Source organism: Lycorma delicatula, chromosome 4, assembly GCF_047948215.1.
Source record: "Lycorma delicatula isolate Av1 chromosome 4, ASM4794821v1, whole genome shotgun sequence".
In the NCBI taxonomy this organism is placed as follows: Eukaryota; Metazoa; Arthropoda; class Insecta; order Hemiptera; family Fulgoridae; genus Lycorma; species Lycorma delicatula.
This window is the reverse complement of record NC_134458.1, coordinates 64,069,890-64,091,610: the sequence shown is the minus strand read 5'-3', so window position 1 is coordinate 64,091,610 and position 21,721 is coordinate 64,069,890. Positions and strand designations below refer to the sequence as shown.

Sequence of the window (21,721 nt, the reverse complement as noted above, 5' to 3'; positions counted from 1 at the left end):
ATATTTCAGATGTGGAAAATGATATTCATGGTCATCAGGGAATGGCAATTAAGGTAATGAGATATCTGAATAGAGATACAAAAGATCCTGCAGTATTTCAAGAATTTATGGATAGACGAAGAGGAAATAGGAACTGTAAATACCCAGAATTCACGTGGATTTATTCTGACTCCATTGATGTTTAATTTGTAGATAGATGACGTGTTACATGAGTGGATTAAATATTTGCCATGTTATATTTGGGATTTCAGAGAAAGGGGGAGTGTTCGTAATGGCATTTTATGGAGCATGTCCTCTTAGATCAAATATTGTTCTTAAAGACAGTGTAATAGAACAGATCTTATCATTTAACTTTTTGGGGTGTATTATTTCATACCTCAAAGAAGTTGACATATATACTAAAATTGAGCAATTTAATAAGCTGAATGGTACTATCAAGCATACTTTAAGGATCAAAGTGAGTACAGAGACATTGCTGAAGTTCTATAGGGTGTTATCACTGCCTAGTTGTTTGTATGGTTTATATGGGAAACTTGGGAATTATCTAGTGTTGATGAACGTAGACTGCAAGGTGCTGAGATAAGATTTCTAACATTGGTTGCTTGGTATACCAGACTTGATAGGAAAAGGAATGAGGATGTTGATGGGGAGCTGAGTATACATTCTTTAATGGAGATGGTTAGAGACTATAGAGGGAGTTGGTTAGATCATACAAAGTGCATGAGTTCAACAAGAGTTTCACATATAAGTGAGGAGTATAGTCCAAAGGGTAGAAGAAGCCTGGGACGGCCGATTAAAAGACAGAGAGACCAGTTTACATAAGATAAAAGAAGGAAGGATAATGTAATAGACTTTTGCCTTATACTTATGAAGAAGAAGAAGAATTAATACACTACTTAATTTCAACTATTAATCTTTCATTTACAAATCATAATTTCAATTGTAGATTCAAGACAGAAAAAACTCCAGAAAAAAGTATTAGATGATTACTGTCAACTGAAAGCTGTGAAGTCAGAAGGAATGCTGAGAGTCATATCAGTAACAGCTGAATGCGTTTGTATTAGTGGCATTTATAAAAAAACGTCCTTGTAATGGTAGTTTCTACTAACAAATTGATGTATAATGATTTATATACTACTATGATACAAAGATGTATCATTTTTGTGATATGAACAGTTCAGTTACAGGTAATGTGCGGCAGAATTTTATGCCCCCATCCATCTCTTCATAATCCCAACTATATAGAAATTACATTCAGGCAGTACATTATATAAATAAAGATTAATAATAGAAAAATAATATTTTTTCAGTTCAGCATTTCTAAAGCCAAAAATAGAGTTAAAGACATTTTGCTCTTCTTTGATTTCAGTTTTCTGTTCTACTGATTGAATGAGAGCGATACAAGTCCACTGATAGGTCTGAAAATCTATATGGACAAAAACAAAAGTGAGTATTTTTATAGAATTGAATTTACTTCATTGTGAACAGCATCCAAAGCTGTTAAGAGTGTAATTAATCTTATTTTCAATCAAAAATCGAATTGAATTAATTTTAATAAATCATTTTTTTATTTTTCACCTATCTATACAGATGTCTTCACTGTATTACTGGTGCTAATGTTTTTTTTGCCATCAGCTGATGTTATTGTTGAGATTTTTTAATTAAGAAGACTCAACTTAAGGGTTTTGTTGAAAACAGTATCGGATTAAACCTATGTCTGTTTAATTTTTGTATGAACATAAGTGTTTGTGATAGTGTTTCATAGTACTGAAACGTACTAAGATGCAGTTCTTTTTAATGTATTTGTTAAATAAAGGATTATTAATGTTCATGAATCTATGATTTGCTTGTGAGCCTGTTCGTAAATAATGGCTTGATCTTATTCTGGATAATTTTTGTTTTTATTGTATCTTTGTCTCATATATTCTAGTTATAATATTGTGCAGAAGAGAATAATTCTAGTTTATGTACCCAGGGGCATCATGCTTGTTTGGTGATTGTATTTTGTGTGTGATAGTTTGCATCACTTTATTTTTTCTCCTAAACTATTTTTTTGTGTCTTAAAGATCCTAAATGTTTTTTTTTATGTATTCTAAATGCTCTTCTGCATCCAGTTTTTTAAAATTCTGAGTTTTAAAGATACTTTATTAAAATAATTTGGTTAATTATAATAAAAAAAATAATACATTTGTGAAATGAGTGATTGTCATGGACAAAAACTCTTTGATGTTGATCTATGCTGTCAGAAGAGCTTAAACTAGAGCAAAAGCTACCTCATACATGGGTAAGATTTTTATAACTTTTATCTTTACAAAAGTGTATTCTATGTTCAAGAACTATGATTTTTAAAGCTCAGTACATCATGGATATCAATATTCAAATTCTTAATGAATAAACAAATCCATTAATCAATCCTTAATAGAATTTAAAATCGGAGAAGTCAAAGAAATATACTCTTTCTTTCTGAGGAAATAGATATGAACAACCTGAGATTGTCCATCAACTAGAGAGTCCTTGTCAACAGAGTATAACCAGTAATGCTCTAAACTTGCATTCTGCTTCACCATAAACAACATTCTCAGTATTTATGGAAATAATCTGCCCATCTTTCAGAGCTTATTTTATTTTCAATTTGATTTTAAGCATCTGTGCATGTAATACTTTTATTGCATTTTTTAAATTTTGATTGAATCATATTTTGGAAAATAGCACAATTTAAACATCGAATTATTGATTATTATTCTGTATTACTAATTTTTTGAGCAATTGTAAACTTTTTTCCAATTCATATGCCTGGTATGGCCAAAACGGGCATTCATCAAAACTTTTTATTATTATTAATTTTTTACATTATTCATTAAAATTACTGAACTTACTATCGCTATGTGCAATTGTAAATGCAGGTTAACAACTTGAAGTGCTAACCAGCATGAATGCTATTTTAAAGCCTATGTAGGAGCAGCAAGGTTTTTTTAAAGATATCAAAAAAAAAATAGTATCATACAAAATTACAGGTTAAATACAGAAGGAACAATCAGCAGCAGATGAACTCTGTTGTTGGTGCCTCTTGACAAAATGCATAAAGAAACACTGAAACATTAGTTTCAGCTAATGCTAAAAATTAACATAAAGTTTGTATGTACATTGTAAGTAATTAAAATAAAGTATTTAATTTCAATGAAAGTCTTAGTGAGAAAAATCTATGTAGAAGGAATCAGATCAAATCAGGTGGAAAAAGATTATCACTTTATGAATGAAGATTTAAAAGGATAAATGAAAAACTCAGGTGCTGCTATTTCATAAGTTGAGTGACTAGGGTAACAAAATTAAAACATCAAAAATATATCATTCTATTTATTAGTGTTTCTCTAATTACAACAAAAAACATGAAATGGAAAATACTGCTTATTCATAACAAACAGATAAAATCTCTGTGGTCAGAGGTTTTCTCTGTGATAAGAGGTTTTTATGTTGAATAGTGTTGCCCCACTCCCAGGGAAAATAAACTATGTCCAAGTTGGTGTTAAATGAACATAGGCCCGACTGCAAAACATTTATTTTTTATTATTGTCTCGCTATGTTTAATATCATTTTAATAAGGCATACACACGTAATACTTTAATATAGTTAAAAAAATTATAAAACAAAAGTTATTTTATCCCGAATGGAAAATACAGTAATATTTACTGTTATAAAATCAATTAAAGATTAACATACATGATCGATACATAAAAAAATTAATAATTAACACTCCCTAAAAATTACCAATTTTTATATGATAATTTTATTTTTCACCTCTTGCTTTTTTACAAGAAAGTAGGATTATAAAGCAGCAAAGTTTTACTTTACACTTCGACACATTTTCAAAAATAAATACGACCGGCGCAAATTCTTTTCCCTTTCTATTTTAAAATTTGATACCAAAAAGGTAAAAGATTTACAGTTACTAACAAGAATTTTAATTTTTATAAATAAACTTTATATTATCGTTAACATTATTTTAAAATAATTATTTCGATATCGTATCACAAGCCTTAAAAGAAAACAGCAGGAACTTTTTTCTAGCCTCCTCATAATTAAAACTATATCATTATACTTAATCTAAATGACTATCTTTGTATATGAAATAAAATATAATCTTTTAATTATATACAACAGATATTGTGTCATATCTACAAATTAACTATGTACTTATATAAAATGAAAGCACTTTTTCAAACATGCAGGCTTACTTGAGGTTTGACATACACACACAAAGTTTTCACTATCTTTCATGAAGTAATTAACAACCCAACCACTGTTCAGAGAACATTTGATATTAAAGCTGGATTGTTGGCGAGATCCTACTACCTCACACACAAAATTAAAAAATTCACTTCCTTTTTTGAATGGAAGTTATTTTTTGAATGACGATACCATTTCCTTATCTGAGATGCTCAAAGAAAGAGAATAATAAACAGTCAGTCACACCAATTCCATTAGCTTTTCTGATTATTATCTTTTTACATTGTCGATAACATTAAGTGAATAGCATGTTGTAATTACTAATTTTATTGCCGTATCACTTGTTTGGAGATTATAATTTAACTGAATTTAATAATTTGTATCAGAATATGATATAGCTCAATATTAACTCAAAAGTGTACTGATAATTTTAACTGAAGGAAAGTTTACTTTAATATTTTAAATTTTGTTTCTACTATTTTTACAGTAAATAATAATAATAATAATAGTAATAATAATAAAAACTATTCTGAAAAATATCTTTTTATATTCAGCAACAAAAATAAGCATGAGCTCTGCAGTGCATGATGATATACATAATTTATTCTGACTAGACAACACATACAGAAACCACAAATCTTGTAATGACGTTTATGTCCAAGACCAGTGTAGGCTGTTTGTATAACTACTGTCACCACTGAATGGTTTCTGCATCCTGGAGACGGTTCTGTAGTCTGAAATAGTGTAACAGCTCATCAGCTTCCACCAGAAATATTAATTTTATTAAAGAAGTATCAAAGTAAAAAGGATTTTGAATATTACAGAATTTTTTAATTTATTTCATTGTTATGAGTCTCTGACCAAAGCTTTGCTGTAAGTGATTTTGTTGTATGTAAGTATTTAGTCATTAATTTTTAACTTTCTACTGGGCATACCTCATTTCCATGGCACATCCTTGTTTTTTCAATATTGTTCGATGTTATATGAAGACATATTATTTGCCAGGAATACTGTGTCTGGTAGAAGATCTTAAAATTGCAGTGTAATGTAGTAGCATTTTTTCAGATCATCTGTTTCTGAAGAAAAGAAATAGGAAAGAGACATGTTTTCTTTATTTCGCTAAAATATGTCAGATCAATAAGTCTCTTAATTTATAAGACTTCTCTGTTGAAAGAGATGTTAACAATTTACTTCACCTAGATCACTAAACTTTCTTGTTAATTTCACAGGGAAAATCAGTGACTTGTTACTAAACTAACTATACAAAAGAGTAGTAAATCTTTAACCTATGAAATTCTATGAAGGTGCCATCAAATAATCTATTACATGCTGAAAGCTGAGCAGGCTGTAATTTTGAATTATAGTGAGATACGTAAAATGTCGACTAGCAGGCACCTCTGATAATCAACTGATCTTATTATGAATGAAATTTAATTGAACTGATTTTTGTTTTCTTCGGGCAAATGGTTTTTATTCCATTTGAGTGGACAGCAGTGACTGCTCTTTCTCATCAATCCATCTACTGTGGTGGATATCTTGTATGTTATTTTAGCTGAAATCATTTTTTTAATTTTGTTACTTCATAATAGGCTCTAATCCCATTTGGAGTTCAGCAGATGGTCTTTACTATCTCACAATGACTGTTTCTGAGAGTTATTAATGGAATTCCAATGATCAAAGTACTTAATTTTATTATTTTACACCAGGATAGTAAAGCTTAAGCCCTAAAAACTAATTGACTAACTAATTAAACCTATTATAAGCCAGAATTTATTATCCTGCAACAAATTAGAGACTGGTGATCACAGACAGTAATGTTTTTTAGCCAGTAAACATAATTTTTCTTTTTTTTAAGTAGAAAGGAGATCATGATCATTCTCTTAGTTTTGTCATTTTGAAATTGTAACATATTACTTGAATAGCGTATTATGAGCACCTTATGAAAAATAATAAGTAATATATGAAAATATTAGCAGCCAATTTTTAACTTTCAAATTACTGCTGAAATATTTTTCTCTGAATAAGTTTTTTACTGAAAATTTTAAGTAAACAAGCTAAGAAAGGTCTAGAATAATTACAAATATATTTTATAGGTCTGAAGTATTAATTCAATTTTAATTTCATACAGTTCTATTAAGAAAAAAATGGCCAAATACATTTTTTTAAGTTACTTGGTACAGTAAATTTAAATTTATCTGACTCGCATTATTGCTTATCAATTTCAATAAAATACAATGACTGTTACAGGTTGTTATAATTACTCATTTTGTTGTTCGTTAACTCCTGTAAGACAATAACATAAGTACATTTGGTACTACAATATATAAGAAAAAGTATTGTATTTACTTATTTCTTTGTGTTTTTATTGCTATTTAAATAATTAATTAATACCAATATTTTAATTATATATTTAAATAGGAATGGTTTTATTACTTATGTAAAATTTTGTTCAAATATCTCTACAGAAAGGAGATATCCTATTTATAAGCGGTTTTCTATGGAGCAATGTGTGTCTATTTAATAAAAGTTTCATTATATATTATATATAATAAACTTTCATTATATATAATAAACTTGTTTCACAGCTTTAGCGCCAAGACTGATCAACTGATAATTAACTTACAGTAATAATTGATTCATTCAAAAAGTTTGTCTGCATGAAACGAAATGAATTTCATATTGTAAAAATGTTTATAATAAGAAAAATTGTGCAAGACTAATAAAAAATATACAGTGTTTACTTGCTTATTATTGTAATTGCTTTAAATTATTATTATTATTATAATTATTATTATTATTAATCATATTCATAACAAACCTGATTGTACTGATGTTAATTTTTTCCGTATCCTTTTTTCTGCATTTGTATAAATTATGAGATAGAAGTGACTGAATGATCTTAACGTTTGTTTTAATATCACAAAAACTAAAAAACTTGTGGTATTTCTTACACTAACAAAAAAAAAAATCTTGTACATGTGCTACATATAAAACAAAACAAACATACACACATACACACACAAACACACACACATTCATGTATACTCAGAAAAACAATTATGACTACAAAATTTCTCTCATATACAAGCATTTGTGAATAACAGTATAAATTTCTCTCCGATTCATTTTAGAGTCTTCCTTTTAGTAGAATAATTCAGATTCAAATCTAAAATAAAAATATTGTCTTTGTTACCTTATTTTTTTTTTTTAAAGAAGAAGAAATGCATTTTATTATTTACTAACAGACCTGCTGCATGTAATATACATCATTAATATTAATACTATTTCTATTAAATTTAGGATATGTTAAAATACTTGCAATTTGCATTACAGGTTTAACGCACTGAATATAAGTCCTCTAAATAATTTTAAAAACAAATTGTTTATCTACTAAGCAGTATCCTATTTATAATATAAAATATATATTAGTTATTTTTTATATTCTAAATACAAGACTGTTGGTCATTAAAGCCAAAGAATTTAATACAAGATCCAGCTTCTTTAAACAACTCTATTTAAATATATATATCTTTACCCACAGACGAATGTGTATATATATACATATATACAAAACATACATATAACACAACAGTCATTGTAAAGGCTTACGGTATAATCACAGTCCAATGAAATTGCTTAATCATTTGGCTTATATGTTACAAAATAATATTCATTAACTTAAGATCTTTCATTTCCCACCAGCTCAAGAAATAGAAAAACTAATCCCAGTAAAATTATACCAAAGAGATCACCAAGTGCTGTTAAATATGGTATAGTGCTGTTATCAGGATCGATGCCACGTGCCCAGAAGAAATGGGTAATTATGTAGGCCAGGTACAATAGAATAGCCACCTACAATCATAAAATTTTCAATTTTTATTATCATTTAGAAATATTTTTGTAACAAATAATAGAATAATGAAATTCAGTTTACTTCATTATTTTACCATCATTTTGTGTTTCTAGCTTGATGCTTTTATGTGTTTTTCTTTGATTAAGAAGCTTTGAAATATTTTTTTCGATCAGTAACTGGCCCTACCAGTGCAGACCTGGAGTCTTTTACAGAGAAAAATTTAATATATTAATCTGCAACCTTAAGTAAATAAAAAACTACACAAACATTAAATCTGTGTAATCGTATGGTCAGCAGGCTCTAATCAATGAGTCTCTCATTATTATTGTCGCTACTAATTTGAAATGCTTCTGTACTTTGTATACAAAAGCAATAGGAGATGACTCAAAGTTAAAAAATAAAATAGTGTTGTAGGAGAAATATTACCTCATTTATCTGGATGAAGGTGTTTTAGATAACATGGGAAACTATCTGATAGATTTAATTAGTTCTATGCCATTAAGTATTAACACAAGAAAATAACAGTAAGGTTGAAATTTCCCATAAGAATAAAACAGTAAAGATGATTAATTCACTTTTAACACCAGACATACATATATCAGTTTCACCAATTTTCTTCTCATTAACTCTTCAGTATACACATGCATGTTACATGTAGGTTGAAGATCACCTTATTCGCATCAGATCACTGATATTATTTAATTGTTGTTTATCAATATTTAAAGTAATTAATGTAATTTAAAAAACTGTATATTATAATATCAGTTAATTACACAAAGACTCACTTTGAAAGCACTTTAATTAAAATAAAATTAACATATGATTTAAATGACAAAAAAACATTCTGAAGGTTAATACTTTTATAATTAGCTATATGCGTATGTATGTGGCAAAACAAAATATTTTTTGGTGATAATTTGAATATTGTAATACATTAAATTACTATTTCTTTGTATACAATCATTAATTTATGATGTAGTACAGTAAGAAATTAAAAATGATGTTTGGTAGGATTATGATGGTGGCATGTGACTGCTGCTGAATCCCTGACCGATACATTTTGATCGAATAATTGAAAAGACGCATCTGTTTACAGCTTCATAATTCCATAGCACATAGAATGCTACAATTTAGCCCCTTAAAAAATATACTGGTATGATGTCATGATAAAGAGCTAATATCAAAGTGGGTTAAGTAAACTGATTTCAGTTCAAGAAAGCTCAGTGTTATTCCCAGTTTGTTGGACATTGTAAGAATTCACTAGCTGCTTATGATTTGAAAAATGCAATACCAAACTACCTTTCTCTTTGAACCTATTGAAGAAGAAACTTCTAAAATATGGTATATCTTATGGAAAACCACTACATGAGTAATAAAAACAGTATCTCAGATCGCAAAAGCAAAACCATGCTGGTTGCTTTTAAAAGCAACTAGAAATTCTAATAATTGAATTTGTACTACTCATAGTATCATCAGAATTTTTCATGACTTAGATGCTTCAAATTAGCCTTTTGAACTGCTATATTTATTATTCATACTGTTTTCTTTAATAAAGTGATCAGGTTTTCGACTCTTGTATATGTGAATTTTTTAAAATGTTTTAATACCGAGTCTAATACCATTAATATGATTATATTCTGAAACATACCTACAACTTCTGTGGTCAAGTTTTTCTTTTTTAATTTCTTCCCACTCCAGTATGAAGTCTTTATAATCCCTGATTCCTTACAGATTGTTAATCTTAGTTCTGATCGAAGCTCTATCCTATTCAAGAGACTGAATCACTGAGAAAATATGAGTTGTTCTGGTGCAATACAGTATGGGGACCACCTGATGTGTGAAAAAAGTAAAAATATTTTTTTATGTCAGACGGAGGTTTAGACTCAATGGGTTTGAGATGGCCTAGATCTCAAACCCGTCAGGAAAGCCAGGAAATTTAAAGTTTCAAACCCAGAGCAAGCTCTACTCTGCGTGTTTGACACAGGCAGACAACAGTTGACCTCTTGTCTTGAAGTGGCTTTGGAGATGGTGGTATCCACCTTGTACTGTTTTGACTCAATCAAGGCTTTGTAGATATCATGATAGCACTTGACCAAGCACTATAGAGGTAGGGACAGGCTATTATCATTTGTATGGCAAACCATCACCTTACTTAGTACAAGTGCACTGAAGTGATTTATTAACCCATTTACTGATTGTCGACCTACCTATTAGTGAAGGTATATTTGTATAATACATTGTATAGCAAATGTTTGAAATTTACAATATTTTGAAAAATAAATAGATACATATATAAATACTGCAGAAGCAAGAAAGTGAAATAATCTTATAACATCTTACTTACCTGAATAAAGGCAGCCAAAAGGTAGCAGAAAAGGAACAGTGCAGACAATGATGTCTTTTCTGGTTGGAAGTATGACATTGTTAATGCAAAAACAATGTGACCAGGAATAACAAAAAACATTAATACTCTTGCGGTCAAGGAATAATCTTCTGCAAACAGAAAGCACACATGAACAAGTAACTAATGTATAACAAGTAAAACAATTCTATAACATTACTTCGAGAGATTAAAGTCATTTATAATTCTAAATTTAGTGTGTGTGATTTACTTAAAACCCAGTGCGGTCATTTTTATTCAAATATTTCTAGTATAATCTTCACAGGAAGCTGACATTTTCATTTTTCTCCTGGTCAATAGAATATTACTTTACAAATATACTTTTTTACTTTACAAAATATTACTTTAGAAAAATTAAAGTACTTTCTGTCTTTTCTCTTGCCACAACATAAAAATATATTATAACTAGGACCTTAAACCTCATAAGAAATCATGTTTTAAAAACAGGCCTTGAATTCAGAAACTCATGATAGTAGTAGTATTTTTAATTGGATAGTGGATAGTAGTGTTTTCTATCAATGCAGCAGGGATGTTTCTGAATACAAACTATAAGAATAGAATAAGCACTATACTACTAATACAGGAAATACACATGCACACACATACACACGCATGTGTAGCAGTGTTTACTAATAGGCGGTTTAGTGATTACACAATTGTATTGTACTGATGGATTGAGGTGATAATACATACAAGATAGAAAGTTTACTAAAAACACAAGATTCGCTCACAATCAACCAATAATCCTTATCAGTCAATGTAATGAGTTGGGTACAATTTGTTGTTTTTAACCCAAAGATTTTTTTTTTTATATGTAGTGGGTAGTGGGTACATTGTAAGACCAACCCATCAGTATAGTAATAATTCCAAAGTATTTAACTTCAGAATAATAATGTTTCACTTGCTAGACAAGTAAGCTCCAATGAACTCTACAACTATTTTGGCTTCATTTACTGTTCTATAAAATTTTTTATGAAATATCAAAAAATCTTATTATTTGCTCATATTTTATGGTCACTTAAAATATTTTTATATTTTATTTTTAAATATTTATAAAATATTTTTACTTAAAGAGCAGATTATCATCAGTGGTGAAGTATCAAAATGTTTTGATGGTGACCCATCGTCATCATCAAAACAATGAACAAAACCATCTTTATCATGACTTCTCTTGATATCCTTATAATTTCCTTCTTCTTTTAGGTCAGTTAACATTCCATATCTTATACCGATGCTTCTTTATCAGCTATCTATCATTCATTACTGTTTTATCTAGACATTTTCTTTACCTAAGTATATCCTAAAAGCAAGGGTTAATGTCCAAAAAGTATGTATTGTAGTTATAAAAGAAGTAGCCAGCAGGGTAAATGCTTCTTTATCAGGATTCAATGAGATGGGCGACTTTGTACAACTGTTCAGGGATAATGCTTCCTGTCCAGGTGTTGCAAATTAATAATTGGAGGCCCCTATTAGTAAAATCAGGCCTATTAGTAAATCTAAACTTATAAAGAGAAATTTATTTCTCATTTTCTCCTGTATTAGAAATATAACTTAGTTATTTGCAGAATACTTACTGTTTGAAAAAAACAACTTAATTGGCGATATGAAAACTGAGATATCTGGAGGAAGAAAGCCCAGATCATAATCCTGGTGAAGTTTTGTCGCAAGGGTGCTAGAAAGAATTGAAACTAAGTTTCCACCCACACCATTTATGACAGGTTGGAAGATTGCTATACTTGGGTACCATCTGACCATGAAATCCAAAATAAGACCGCCAATTCTGTAACAAATTATGATTTTAACATGATTTTTTTTTAATATAAATAAAGTGATTATTGATTTAATCTTATTACTTGAAATATCAAGATTTTCTAAAGAAAATTAATAGAAATGGAAATATACCTTTCATCTGGAAGGTCCAAGGTTAGAATCCCAGTCAAGTATGACATTTTTCATATACAACAAAATTTCCATTCAGTATTCTCATGCACAAGTTTTGAGCCTAAGTGATGATTTAATACTCATCTACCAAAATGTTTACAAATTTTTAACTGTTTGTAACTTAATGTTTACTATGTCAGTAATGTAACATCAATTTAACTTATCACTCACTTAGTTCTTCATTAACTTTATGTTTAAGAATCTGTTTTGTTACATAAATAGTAATACATATCTTGTAGTTATATGTCATATGTACTATATAAATAACAATATTTGTGAAAGCCAAGAATTTTTAAAATAACTGATTTCTAATTTAAATTTGTTAATTGAAACAATTTACAAAGCGAGTTATAAATGACATAATATTCTGTAACGGCTATGACAATTTTAAACAAAGCTATAATAGTATATAAAAGCCCTCTACAGCATCATAGATTCGACATTTGTTAATCATTTCATAAACACATGTCACAAATCCATCAACACTGATGATTTGATACTCTACACATACAAAAAAAGAATATATCTTAACAGTTGAAAATTATAAAATATATAAACATAATAAGGCACAATATACTAAATGAACACACAAAATTCAAATCATAATTTGAAATAAGTAATATTGTTTCAGTTTGGCTTGTCATTAAAAATTAATAGTGTCATATGATCTAAACCATTGACCAACATCGATCACAAATTTAAATATTAAATAAAAAACAGTGGTCAAATATATTCTAAATACATGTCTGCCTAATTAAAAACAAACCACCATCAGGAACATAATATCAGCTGACACCAGTGTAAAAACAACAGAACCATCAATGAAAATGATCCCAAAGACAATTTTTAAGTAAATTCTTGAAAAGATGTTTCATTACATAATTTGGTTCAGTTTATTGTAACAAAAGTTTGTACTTCAAATTAATATCATCATTTACTGTAAGGACACAAACATAACAAAAAGTCAGTGTAGCATCTGTTTATTTAGTACATTGGTATGTGGTTATTTCATCCAGTTCAATCATGTTGAGATGTGGTCTCTTTTGTGTCTATGAAAACATCTGAGTTGTTAATGCTCATCTATATGTATTCTGTGTAAACATATCAAAGTACACATCCTAACAAACTTTAATGGTATGAAATAAACAAAAACTCGCAACAGTGATACACCAATTTATCATATGTTCACATTTTGTCTACATCATAAATATTTCTCTCTTACTGATTATAAAAACTACCAGCAACAACATCAGCCAAATTTACAGTACAATAGAACAGTGCTCATCATCATTGATGATGATCACAAGTGTAACTGAAAGTATTATAACTTAATTTACAACTAAAACATTGATTTAAAGTAACAGTATTTCAGTTCGGTTTGTCAATAAAAATTAATAGTGTCATGAGATCTACACCATCTACTGGCATAGATTATCATCGATCACAAATATAAATTTTAAACAAAAAACAGTGAACAAACACTTTTATAAATTAATTAGTAAATTTAAAACTAATGTAAAGAGTTAGTGTGAATGATCGCATAGTGGCAAGGCCTTGGTGACTGAAGTGCTGGCTCAGCCCTTATAATTAGAGATCTCGATTCACTTGAGCTTGACATGAATTGCTAGCACAGTTAGAAAAGGGCAATTTAAAATCTTATTAAAATTATTGTCAGCCGGTAAAGTTCTTTGATTCTGGAGAGATAATCATTTAAAAAAAAAAAATTAAATCAGTTTTTCGATACAGCTATGATGTTTTGTCAGTACTGTAGCACATTGTCCCATGGTTAAAACAGTTAGGAAACCAGTTTAGATTGTGATCAAATAGAATACTAATTCTCTGTTCATGTAATAGTCGTTTTTGTAAATTTCTTATAGTTCAACTATACTGATTTTGTGTCTTTATCATGCTACATGTAAAATATGCATGTTATAATTAATATTTTTGTATGTGGTGCTAAGTTTATTTCAGGTGATTTGCAAATATTGATTTTTATTTTTAATGTTATGCATCAACATCAATATTTTATCTATCAACAGAATCATTTTTTTCAAATCACCTTACAAAAACTGTAAACATATACAAAGAACTTTGATCAATCAATTAGGAACAGGAATAGGAAGCTTGGCTTTACCCATAGGCATCTCAACCAATTTACTAGTCTAGCTTTTTATGCAAGCCTCAATAAGTAATGGAGTCCTTGGACAGTTCTACAGCACCCAAAGCTATCATTCTAATAAGTTTCAATAAAGAAACAGCCACCCAGCTGAATACTGGTTGCCAGCAGAGTACTACAGATAGAATTAGGATGATTGACCTAACTCCCATGTCACTTGCATAAGGAAGAAGGATAAAAGGATAAGGAAAGTAGAAAGAAGGAAGAGGAAGCGGACAGTCGATCTACAGAAGGACTGCCTTCGATCAGTGTAGTTTACCACCTTGTCCAAAACCATACTAAAATGTTAACCACAACATGAAAATTTGATACAGCATGTAAAAACCATGAACTTAACATCATTTACTTTTAGAAACACATGTATGAATTATCATATAATTTGATTTATTCTTTTGTTAACATTAATGCTTCATTACTGTATTGATTTTAAATTTTCCTAATACACATAAAATATGCTATTATGAAATATTAGCAAGTTACCATTTATTAACAATCAATTCAAATAAATAAATAAAATAGCTCATTAATGTTAATTAAAATGCAATTTATTAAAATAATTTTGGTAATATATATTGTATTGTATAATAATGATTAAGTGATAATTTAAAAATTTTATATATATATATATATATATATATATATATATATATAAGTAAACATGACAGTAACACTTTCAAACTCTCTCTCTCTCTCTCTCTCTCTCTCTCTCTCTCTCTCTCTAGCACATTGCAAGAGAATTAGAGCAGACCCCCATCTAGATAAATACTATGGTTTTTCACATTACTACATGATCACATACTAAATATATTTCCTAACTACTTCAAAATGATTGCCAGTTGTAACACTATTGATTAGGATTACATAATAGTTCCAAAATGATCTTCTGGAAATACCCTCTCAGATATTTAGAAAGCGAGTCATTTATTAATTTCTTTTTTAAAGTGTTATAATCATATTTTGTTATTCCAATAACAATATTTTAATAATTCATTAATTATTTTGTTTCACATGTGTAAAGATGTGGCTTCAAAAAGCAAAGAGCTATAGTTTCCATAATGTTGCTAGTATGGCAACATGTCAACAATCCCTCCTTGAAAACCTGAGAGTCAATTTTCATCAGATTAGATTGATATTACTCACCAAAGGGCAATAACACTGATCTCTATGTATCTGGATAGGGGACCTTTGGCGTAAAATACAATTAAATGATCAATTTTGAAGCATACTCCAGCGCCGCGGAATGAGATGCTGCGAACTAAATAAAACCATTGTACATTCGCATAACTATAATCATGATGGTAAGGATGTTTATTTTACTCAAGTCAGATAACTAAAAGAACAGTCATTTTCAAAACACAAGTAGAAATTTACACAGTTGTAGAAAATGTATATAGATATCAGATATATAGTTATATAGAGATCAGTGTTCAAAATATAAAATCAGAACACTTCTACTGCATCGGTTTAAAACGTGGTTTTATCCCTACTCTTACACTTACCTCTGTGCATGCGCCGTTTCATTTTATTTAGTTCTACCACACATTTAGTGGTGCTAGTTTATGCTTCAGATTTTACCAATTTCAATACATGGGATCCCCTAACCAATTATACAGAGATCAGCGGGCAATAACTAGCCTTAACTAACCTAGTTAAAATTCTCATTTTTTTTTTTAACATATTTGATAATAAATGCATTATTACTACTAGTTGTAGGAAGCCTATATTAATATAAAATTTTTGGCTTTATTTAAAAGAAGTAGGCTACCAAAAAAATAAGGTTTTGAGGATCACAGTGAGCTAAGCAATAACAAACGTGTTGTTGAAAACCCTGTCAAGTAGAATTGAAATAAATCAAATATATACTCGTACAGTGAGTTTTTTTTTTGACTGATGAATCAATTCACCACAGAAGCTTGTATTTGGAATGTGAAAATAGGAATTTATGCTGTATGAAAAATGCCATGCCTACCCGGGATTCGAATCCCGGGACCTCTGGATGAAAGACCGAGATTATACATATAATTAAGATTTTGCTTAGTAGAAAAAATATTACAACATGAAATATCATAAATACCATTTTCATAATAAAAAATTCACCCAAATTCAAAGTGCATTATTATGCACTCGACTCTAAATTAAATCTACATATTTTAATCTCCATTAAACAAATAATTTCCAAGCAGGAACTGGAGATGAATAAATGATGGTTTAATGCAATAAAATGTTTTTAAAGCAATTTTAATGATGGCAACTTTATCCTTATTTACATTCAACAATACTTTTGGATACTATCTCTGGGAATGTTCCATTTGTAATGGAATCATCTTGTATGGCAACCAACACTTTTCAGGTAACTTAAAAAATGCACAGATTTAAAATAATATTACTTAAAAATCACACCTTTCTCATTAATTAGAATGTTATTAAATAATAAGAAAAAATTTCTTTATTATGAATTCCAAAAGCATAAAGAATCAGATTATACACAAAAGAAAGAACCTCAAAACCAACAAACTTACGTGCCAATGAGCATTGCTATTATGACAGGAAGCCAACCATTGTGCAGGACGGATTTTGTGTACTTATTTTTCTTTGCTATGTAGAACCAAATCGGAAGTAAAAGAAAACATATCATGATAGCAGTTAAAGAAATAGCATCAGGATTATCTGTAACAAAACATTTTATACATATAAAAAAAGGAATATTGTGATGTGTTTAACATACAGAAGCGTTTTTCAACTTGGGGGTCGCGGTGATACGAAAGAGGGGTCGCGAAATTAGCCTACAACTTTACACGTAAACAATAATGAAATCATTTTATGAGAAAAAAAAATTTATTATAACATTTTACTTACATTTATAAGTACACATGTAAAGAAAATAAATTAATGAGATGGTTGCGTTTGTTTTTGTTTAAAAGTTTCTCCATCCGTGGATCTATGTTAGAAACACAAAAAAGCAAATCGTTTTCAAGTGATAAAAGTCGATTCCTAAATTTTATTTCAGCGCAACCGTAGACGAAAAACCCTTTTCACAGAGGTAAGACTTGGCAAAAGGGAGTAATATTTTCAATGCTTCTGTGACTGAGTTTCCATATTCACTTCGACGAGCAAGCCAAAACGTATCAAAATCTTCAGATGTGAATTGTAGTTGTCACGTTTTATCGGCAGATATTTCGATGAGCTGGTCGTGAATCTCAACCGGTAACTTAGCAACTAAAACTACGTTTTCACTAAATGGATTGAGTACCCATCTCTTCGAGAAATAATTTCTATCTTCCGGGAAATACCCCGCCAACTGAATTTTTAACTCGCACAAATGCATCTTCATGCTACCCAAACTGTGGTGAATAATAGTGTTTTCTCATCCAAATTTTCTCAGTATAATCAGAAATGAGTGGAAACATGTCTAAAGTTTTGCTTTGAAGGCGAATAATCCAAATAACAAACTTCTTAACGAAAGCATGAACTTTGATATTAATAAAATGTTTTATCACGTCCTTGTAAATTCACATTCAAGTCGTTTAAATGCGAAAATACATCAGCTATGTAAGCCAGCAGTAATATATACTCATTATTTTGTAAAAACATTGAGAATGGCGTTTGTTTATCCTAGAAAAATATTAATTCATTTCGCAATCCCAGTAACCGGGTTAACACTTTCCCCGCGAAAGCCATCTTACTTCTGTATGGAAAAAAATATATTTTTACTTTTCACCCATTTCATTACATAGTTTAGCAAACAGTCTATTCTGTAATGGTCGACCTTTAATAAAACTGACCATTTTTACAGCTTTACAAAGAATTTGTTTGAGATTTTCCGCCATATTTTTTGTGGAAAGCATATCTGTGAAGGAAACAGTGCGTCCATTCCGTCCTTGGTATAAGACGATCTTTAATTTTTTTCAGAATTCCACTGTCCTTTCCTGTTATCGCCTTTGCACCATCACTACGTAATTGCAATACATTTTTTCCAATCTATGTTATAGTTTTTAGTAGCTTCATAAAAAAACATCAAAGAAACATTGTCGTATAGCATGACCATATATTGATTTGCAAAACAACATATTTTTTTGTTTGATCTACCCCTATCGCATTTATATCTTACGAAACATAAGAACTGAGATTTGCCACATCTGTTGATTCATCAAATTGAATACTAAAACATTCACTTGAACTCATTTGCTGAATTATCTGATCGACAACATCAGCAGCCATGTCATTGACTTGCCTTGATACTGTGTCGTTAGAAAATGGAATTTATTTTCAATCGTTTGCTTCCACGCCTATTAAAACACTAACCATATCAATTGCAATATGAGGTTTTCTGCGATGGGTTTGGACATCTTAGCTAGTCTTAATGCTACGAGATAAGATGCTTCAAGTGTACTTTTAACAGTATGGCTTGATTTACAAAAATAGAAACTTGTTGATTTCTCAAAGTATATAATTTTCTTTCGAAAAATTCCAAGGATTTGCTTTTATGATCCGGATGTTTATTTCCAAGTGTGGAATTAATTTTGATGGTTTATGCTTTCATCGGAGAGGACTTGAAAGCAAATGACGCACTGTGGCTTTCCGTCTAGTGAGGTAAAACCATAATTTAAATAACTGTCATTGTACAATTTGTCTTTTTATCAATCGATTCACCGGATGCAGATGGCTCACTTTGTTTTTTCACAAATTTATCCATTTTGCATAAGAATTTAAATGAAAAAAAAAACAATTACACCGTTTGACAGCACACTAAAAAACCGAAACCTTAGTTATTATTATTTTCTATGAAACCCCTTTTAAAAACTTAAAAAAGGCACTAGACGCACGTTTCGCATTCGAAACTAAACTGACGTTGTGCAATCCCTTACGCCTCTTTTATACGGCTGAGAGCACAACGTGTTCAAACTTATCATGTGCTTGTTTGAATATGATGCTCTCACAGTGAATATTATGCAAGCACACCAAATTACAAGGAGCACGTAAACATCAAGTTGGAACCTGTCAATTGCTCATGTTTGTTCACTTGCATGTTCATATCCATCGCTATAAACGAAGCTAAATAGTTTTAACAAGATTTCATTTGGTAGTGGTTGGGGGTTGCAAAGTATTCATTATATTTTTTTTTACTTTTTGGGGCTCGTGGAGCAAAAGCGTTTGAGAATCACTGCTATATAGGTATGATTTGGTGAAGAAAGAAAAATTAACCTTAGAGACGGAGAATTACCCATGATGTACTTCGAAAATTAACTTTTTATTAACGATTTGATCGTCAAATATACGCCAACTTACTCGAGTATGTTTTGAAATACTTTATTATCGGTTTTTAACACTTGTTACCGGTAGTAACTGAGTATTTATTTAAGATTGTTAATAATTTTTTTTAATTTTTAAGTTAAAATCTTTTTTTCTAACACTAACGCTCTTACTTTTACGACATAATATGTATTAGGTATCCGTTAATTATTAATAGAGTTAACTCGGTACCGCATCGGGATAGTCACAGCACTTTTTTAACTCTAAAAATCAAACCTATCTACTTAAACATTAATTAAGTTATAACATCTTGAAAGCTCAAAATTATGAAATCAGATCGTTAAGAAATGTGAAAATTATTGTAAAAGTAATGAAAGTGAATACCAGTTTCATTTCCGATGATTCTGTCTTTCGATTTACTTTGTTATTTATGAAGATTATAAATTAATATTCTGCTGAATCAACTTGTCTCAATCAAAAGTCTTATACACAAGATACGGCCTGTGCAAACGGTGGTGTGTAAATACTTATAAATATAAATACGAGTTAATTTAAGAATTGACCGGAATTTTTGTAAATTAAAATCACAGACGGTACAGAACTTTTTGAGCTATCATTAGTCAGGACTTAAATCTATATTTTATGATCCGTATATAATAATATTATGACCATATATAATAATATGTAGGAGTTTCAAAGATGTATCTCTAGCGTACTCGTAGAATTTAAGAAAGATATGTCTTCGAAAGAAAGTTTAATCTTTCGGCTGCTTATCAAAACATTTCTTTCGGTTACTCAGACGCACGACTATGTATCGCATAAAAAGCTTTCTTTCTAATTTTCAACTTTATTTTTGAAAACTTTTCGGTTTAATAATCTTTCGACTCCAAAAAGAGCATTTTCAAAAACCACTGTAGAGGTCAAGGGAGTCTTGGAGGTCTTTCGTGGGATCATTAGTAAAGCTTGCTAACGGCCGGACATACGATGTGTAGTTCCTCGATTTTTTCTCATAAAATTATTAACATTCAGTAAGTTACTAGAGAAATGTGTTTATATATTTTTTACATGTTTTTTTCTGCTCGTTACAAACTAAGTAATTTTTCTTTTTTTATGAAAATCAAAATGTTGAAATTACTGTTGAAACCGCGTGATCATGATTCATTTTACATTATTTGTAAATCGAGTCCTATCGTATTTTTCTTTTTTTTTTTAATTATCTCGTATTATATTAGACAAGTTATCGATACGATAAAAAATTAACCGAATCGTTAATCATTATGTAATGCTAATAAATAAATAAAATAACAAATATATGAATCCTGCTGGTTTATCGGCTAGTCAAAATTAATGTCGGTTTATGATGAACTTAATTCTATAGAAATTAAAAATGGTATTACGGTCGACTGTATATTTCAAATGATCAAGCTTCCAGCTTTTGACGGGATTCCTTAGGCGAAACAAGGGCGGCTCAAATGATCATAATATCGTTTATTATTTTATGATAAAATACAAGCATGCTTTCAGATATTCAAGGACAACCAAAAACTAAACTAACAAAATATCTGTAATTAAAAAAATCAGACCGCAGGGCTCAAAATATATTTATCGGCAAATAGGTAGCATTAATAGTTGAATTTTGTTGTACTGAGTGTGTTTCGGGACGTATTCGCCCAACTTCAGGAACTGATTCAGGACACCAAAATGAGCAAAAAAGTTCATATCGACATTAGTCCTATTTTGCTTTGTTTTCCTTCTGGACGCCATTTTGTGATTTTCAACAAAAAAAATTATTTCTTAGGAATGGGTAAGCCTGCTTTAAATTTGGCAAAACGTGTCTTGTTCTTCAAAATAAAAAAATTGAAAACGTCACCTTCAA

The 21,721-nt window shown here is 29.6% G+C and overlaps 2 protein-coding genes across 7 annotated transcripts in view; one reads left to right on the top strand and one right to left on the bottom strand.

Moving 5' to 3' along the window:
• The first annotated feature begins 271 nt into the window (after nucleotides 1-271).
• On the top strand, nucleotides 272-822 carry LOC142322630 (uncharacterized). The gene is made up of 2 exons (XM_075361708.1): nucleotides 272-325; nucleotides 508-822. The coding sequence occupies exons 1-2, from the start codon at nucleotides 272-274 to the stop codon at nucleotides 820-822; spliced, it is 369 nt and encodes a 122-aa protein (XP_075217823.1).
• Nucleotides 823-3,339: 2,517 nt separating this feature from the next.
• LOC142323472 (solute carrier family 41 member 1) overlaps nucleotides 3,340-21,721 on the bottom strand; it is a 185,630-nt gene continuing 167,248 nt past the window's right edge. For all 6 annotated transcript variants that reach the window (XM_075363145.1, XM_075363143.1, XM_075363142.1 and 3 more), the window contains 4 exons: nucleotides 17,115-17,262; nucleotides 12,053-12,258; nucleotides 10,422-10,570; nucleotides 3,340-8,076 (listed from right to left, as the gene is read on the bottom strand). In XM_075363145.1, coding sequence (XP_075219260.1) covers nucleotides 7,903-8,076; nucleotides 10,422-10,570; nucleotides 12,053-12,258; nucleotides 17,115-17,262 — 677 coding nt within the window. In that variant the 3' untranslated portion in view covers nucleotides 3,340-7,902. The remainder of the gene's footprint in view (nucleotides 8,077-10,421; nucleotides 10,571-12,052; nucleotides 12,259-17,114; nucleotides 17,263-21,721) is intronic.

Bases quoted from the DNA above. Each gene is read 5' to 3' on its own strand.
- LOC142322630 (XM_075361708.1), top strand. From the start codon at position 272: ATGGCATTTTATGGAGCATGTCCTCTTAGATCAAATATTGTTCTTAAA. The intron at 326-507 runs GTAATAGAACAG...ATCACTGCCTAG, and splicing joins ATATTGTTCTTAAAGACAGT to TTGTTTGTATGGTTTATATG.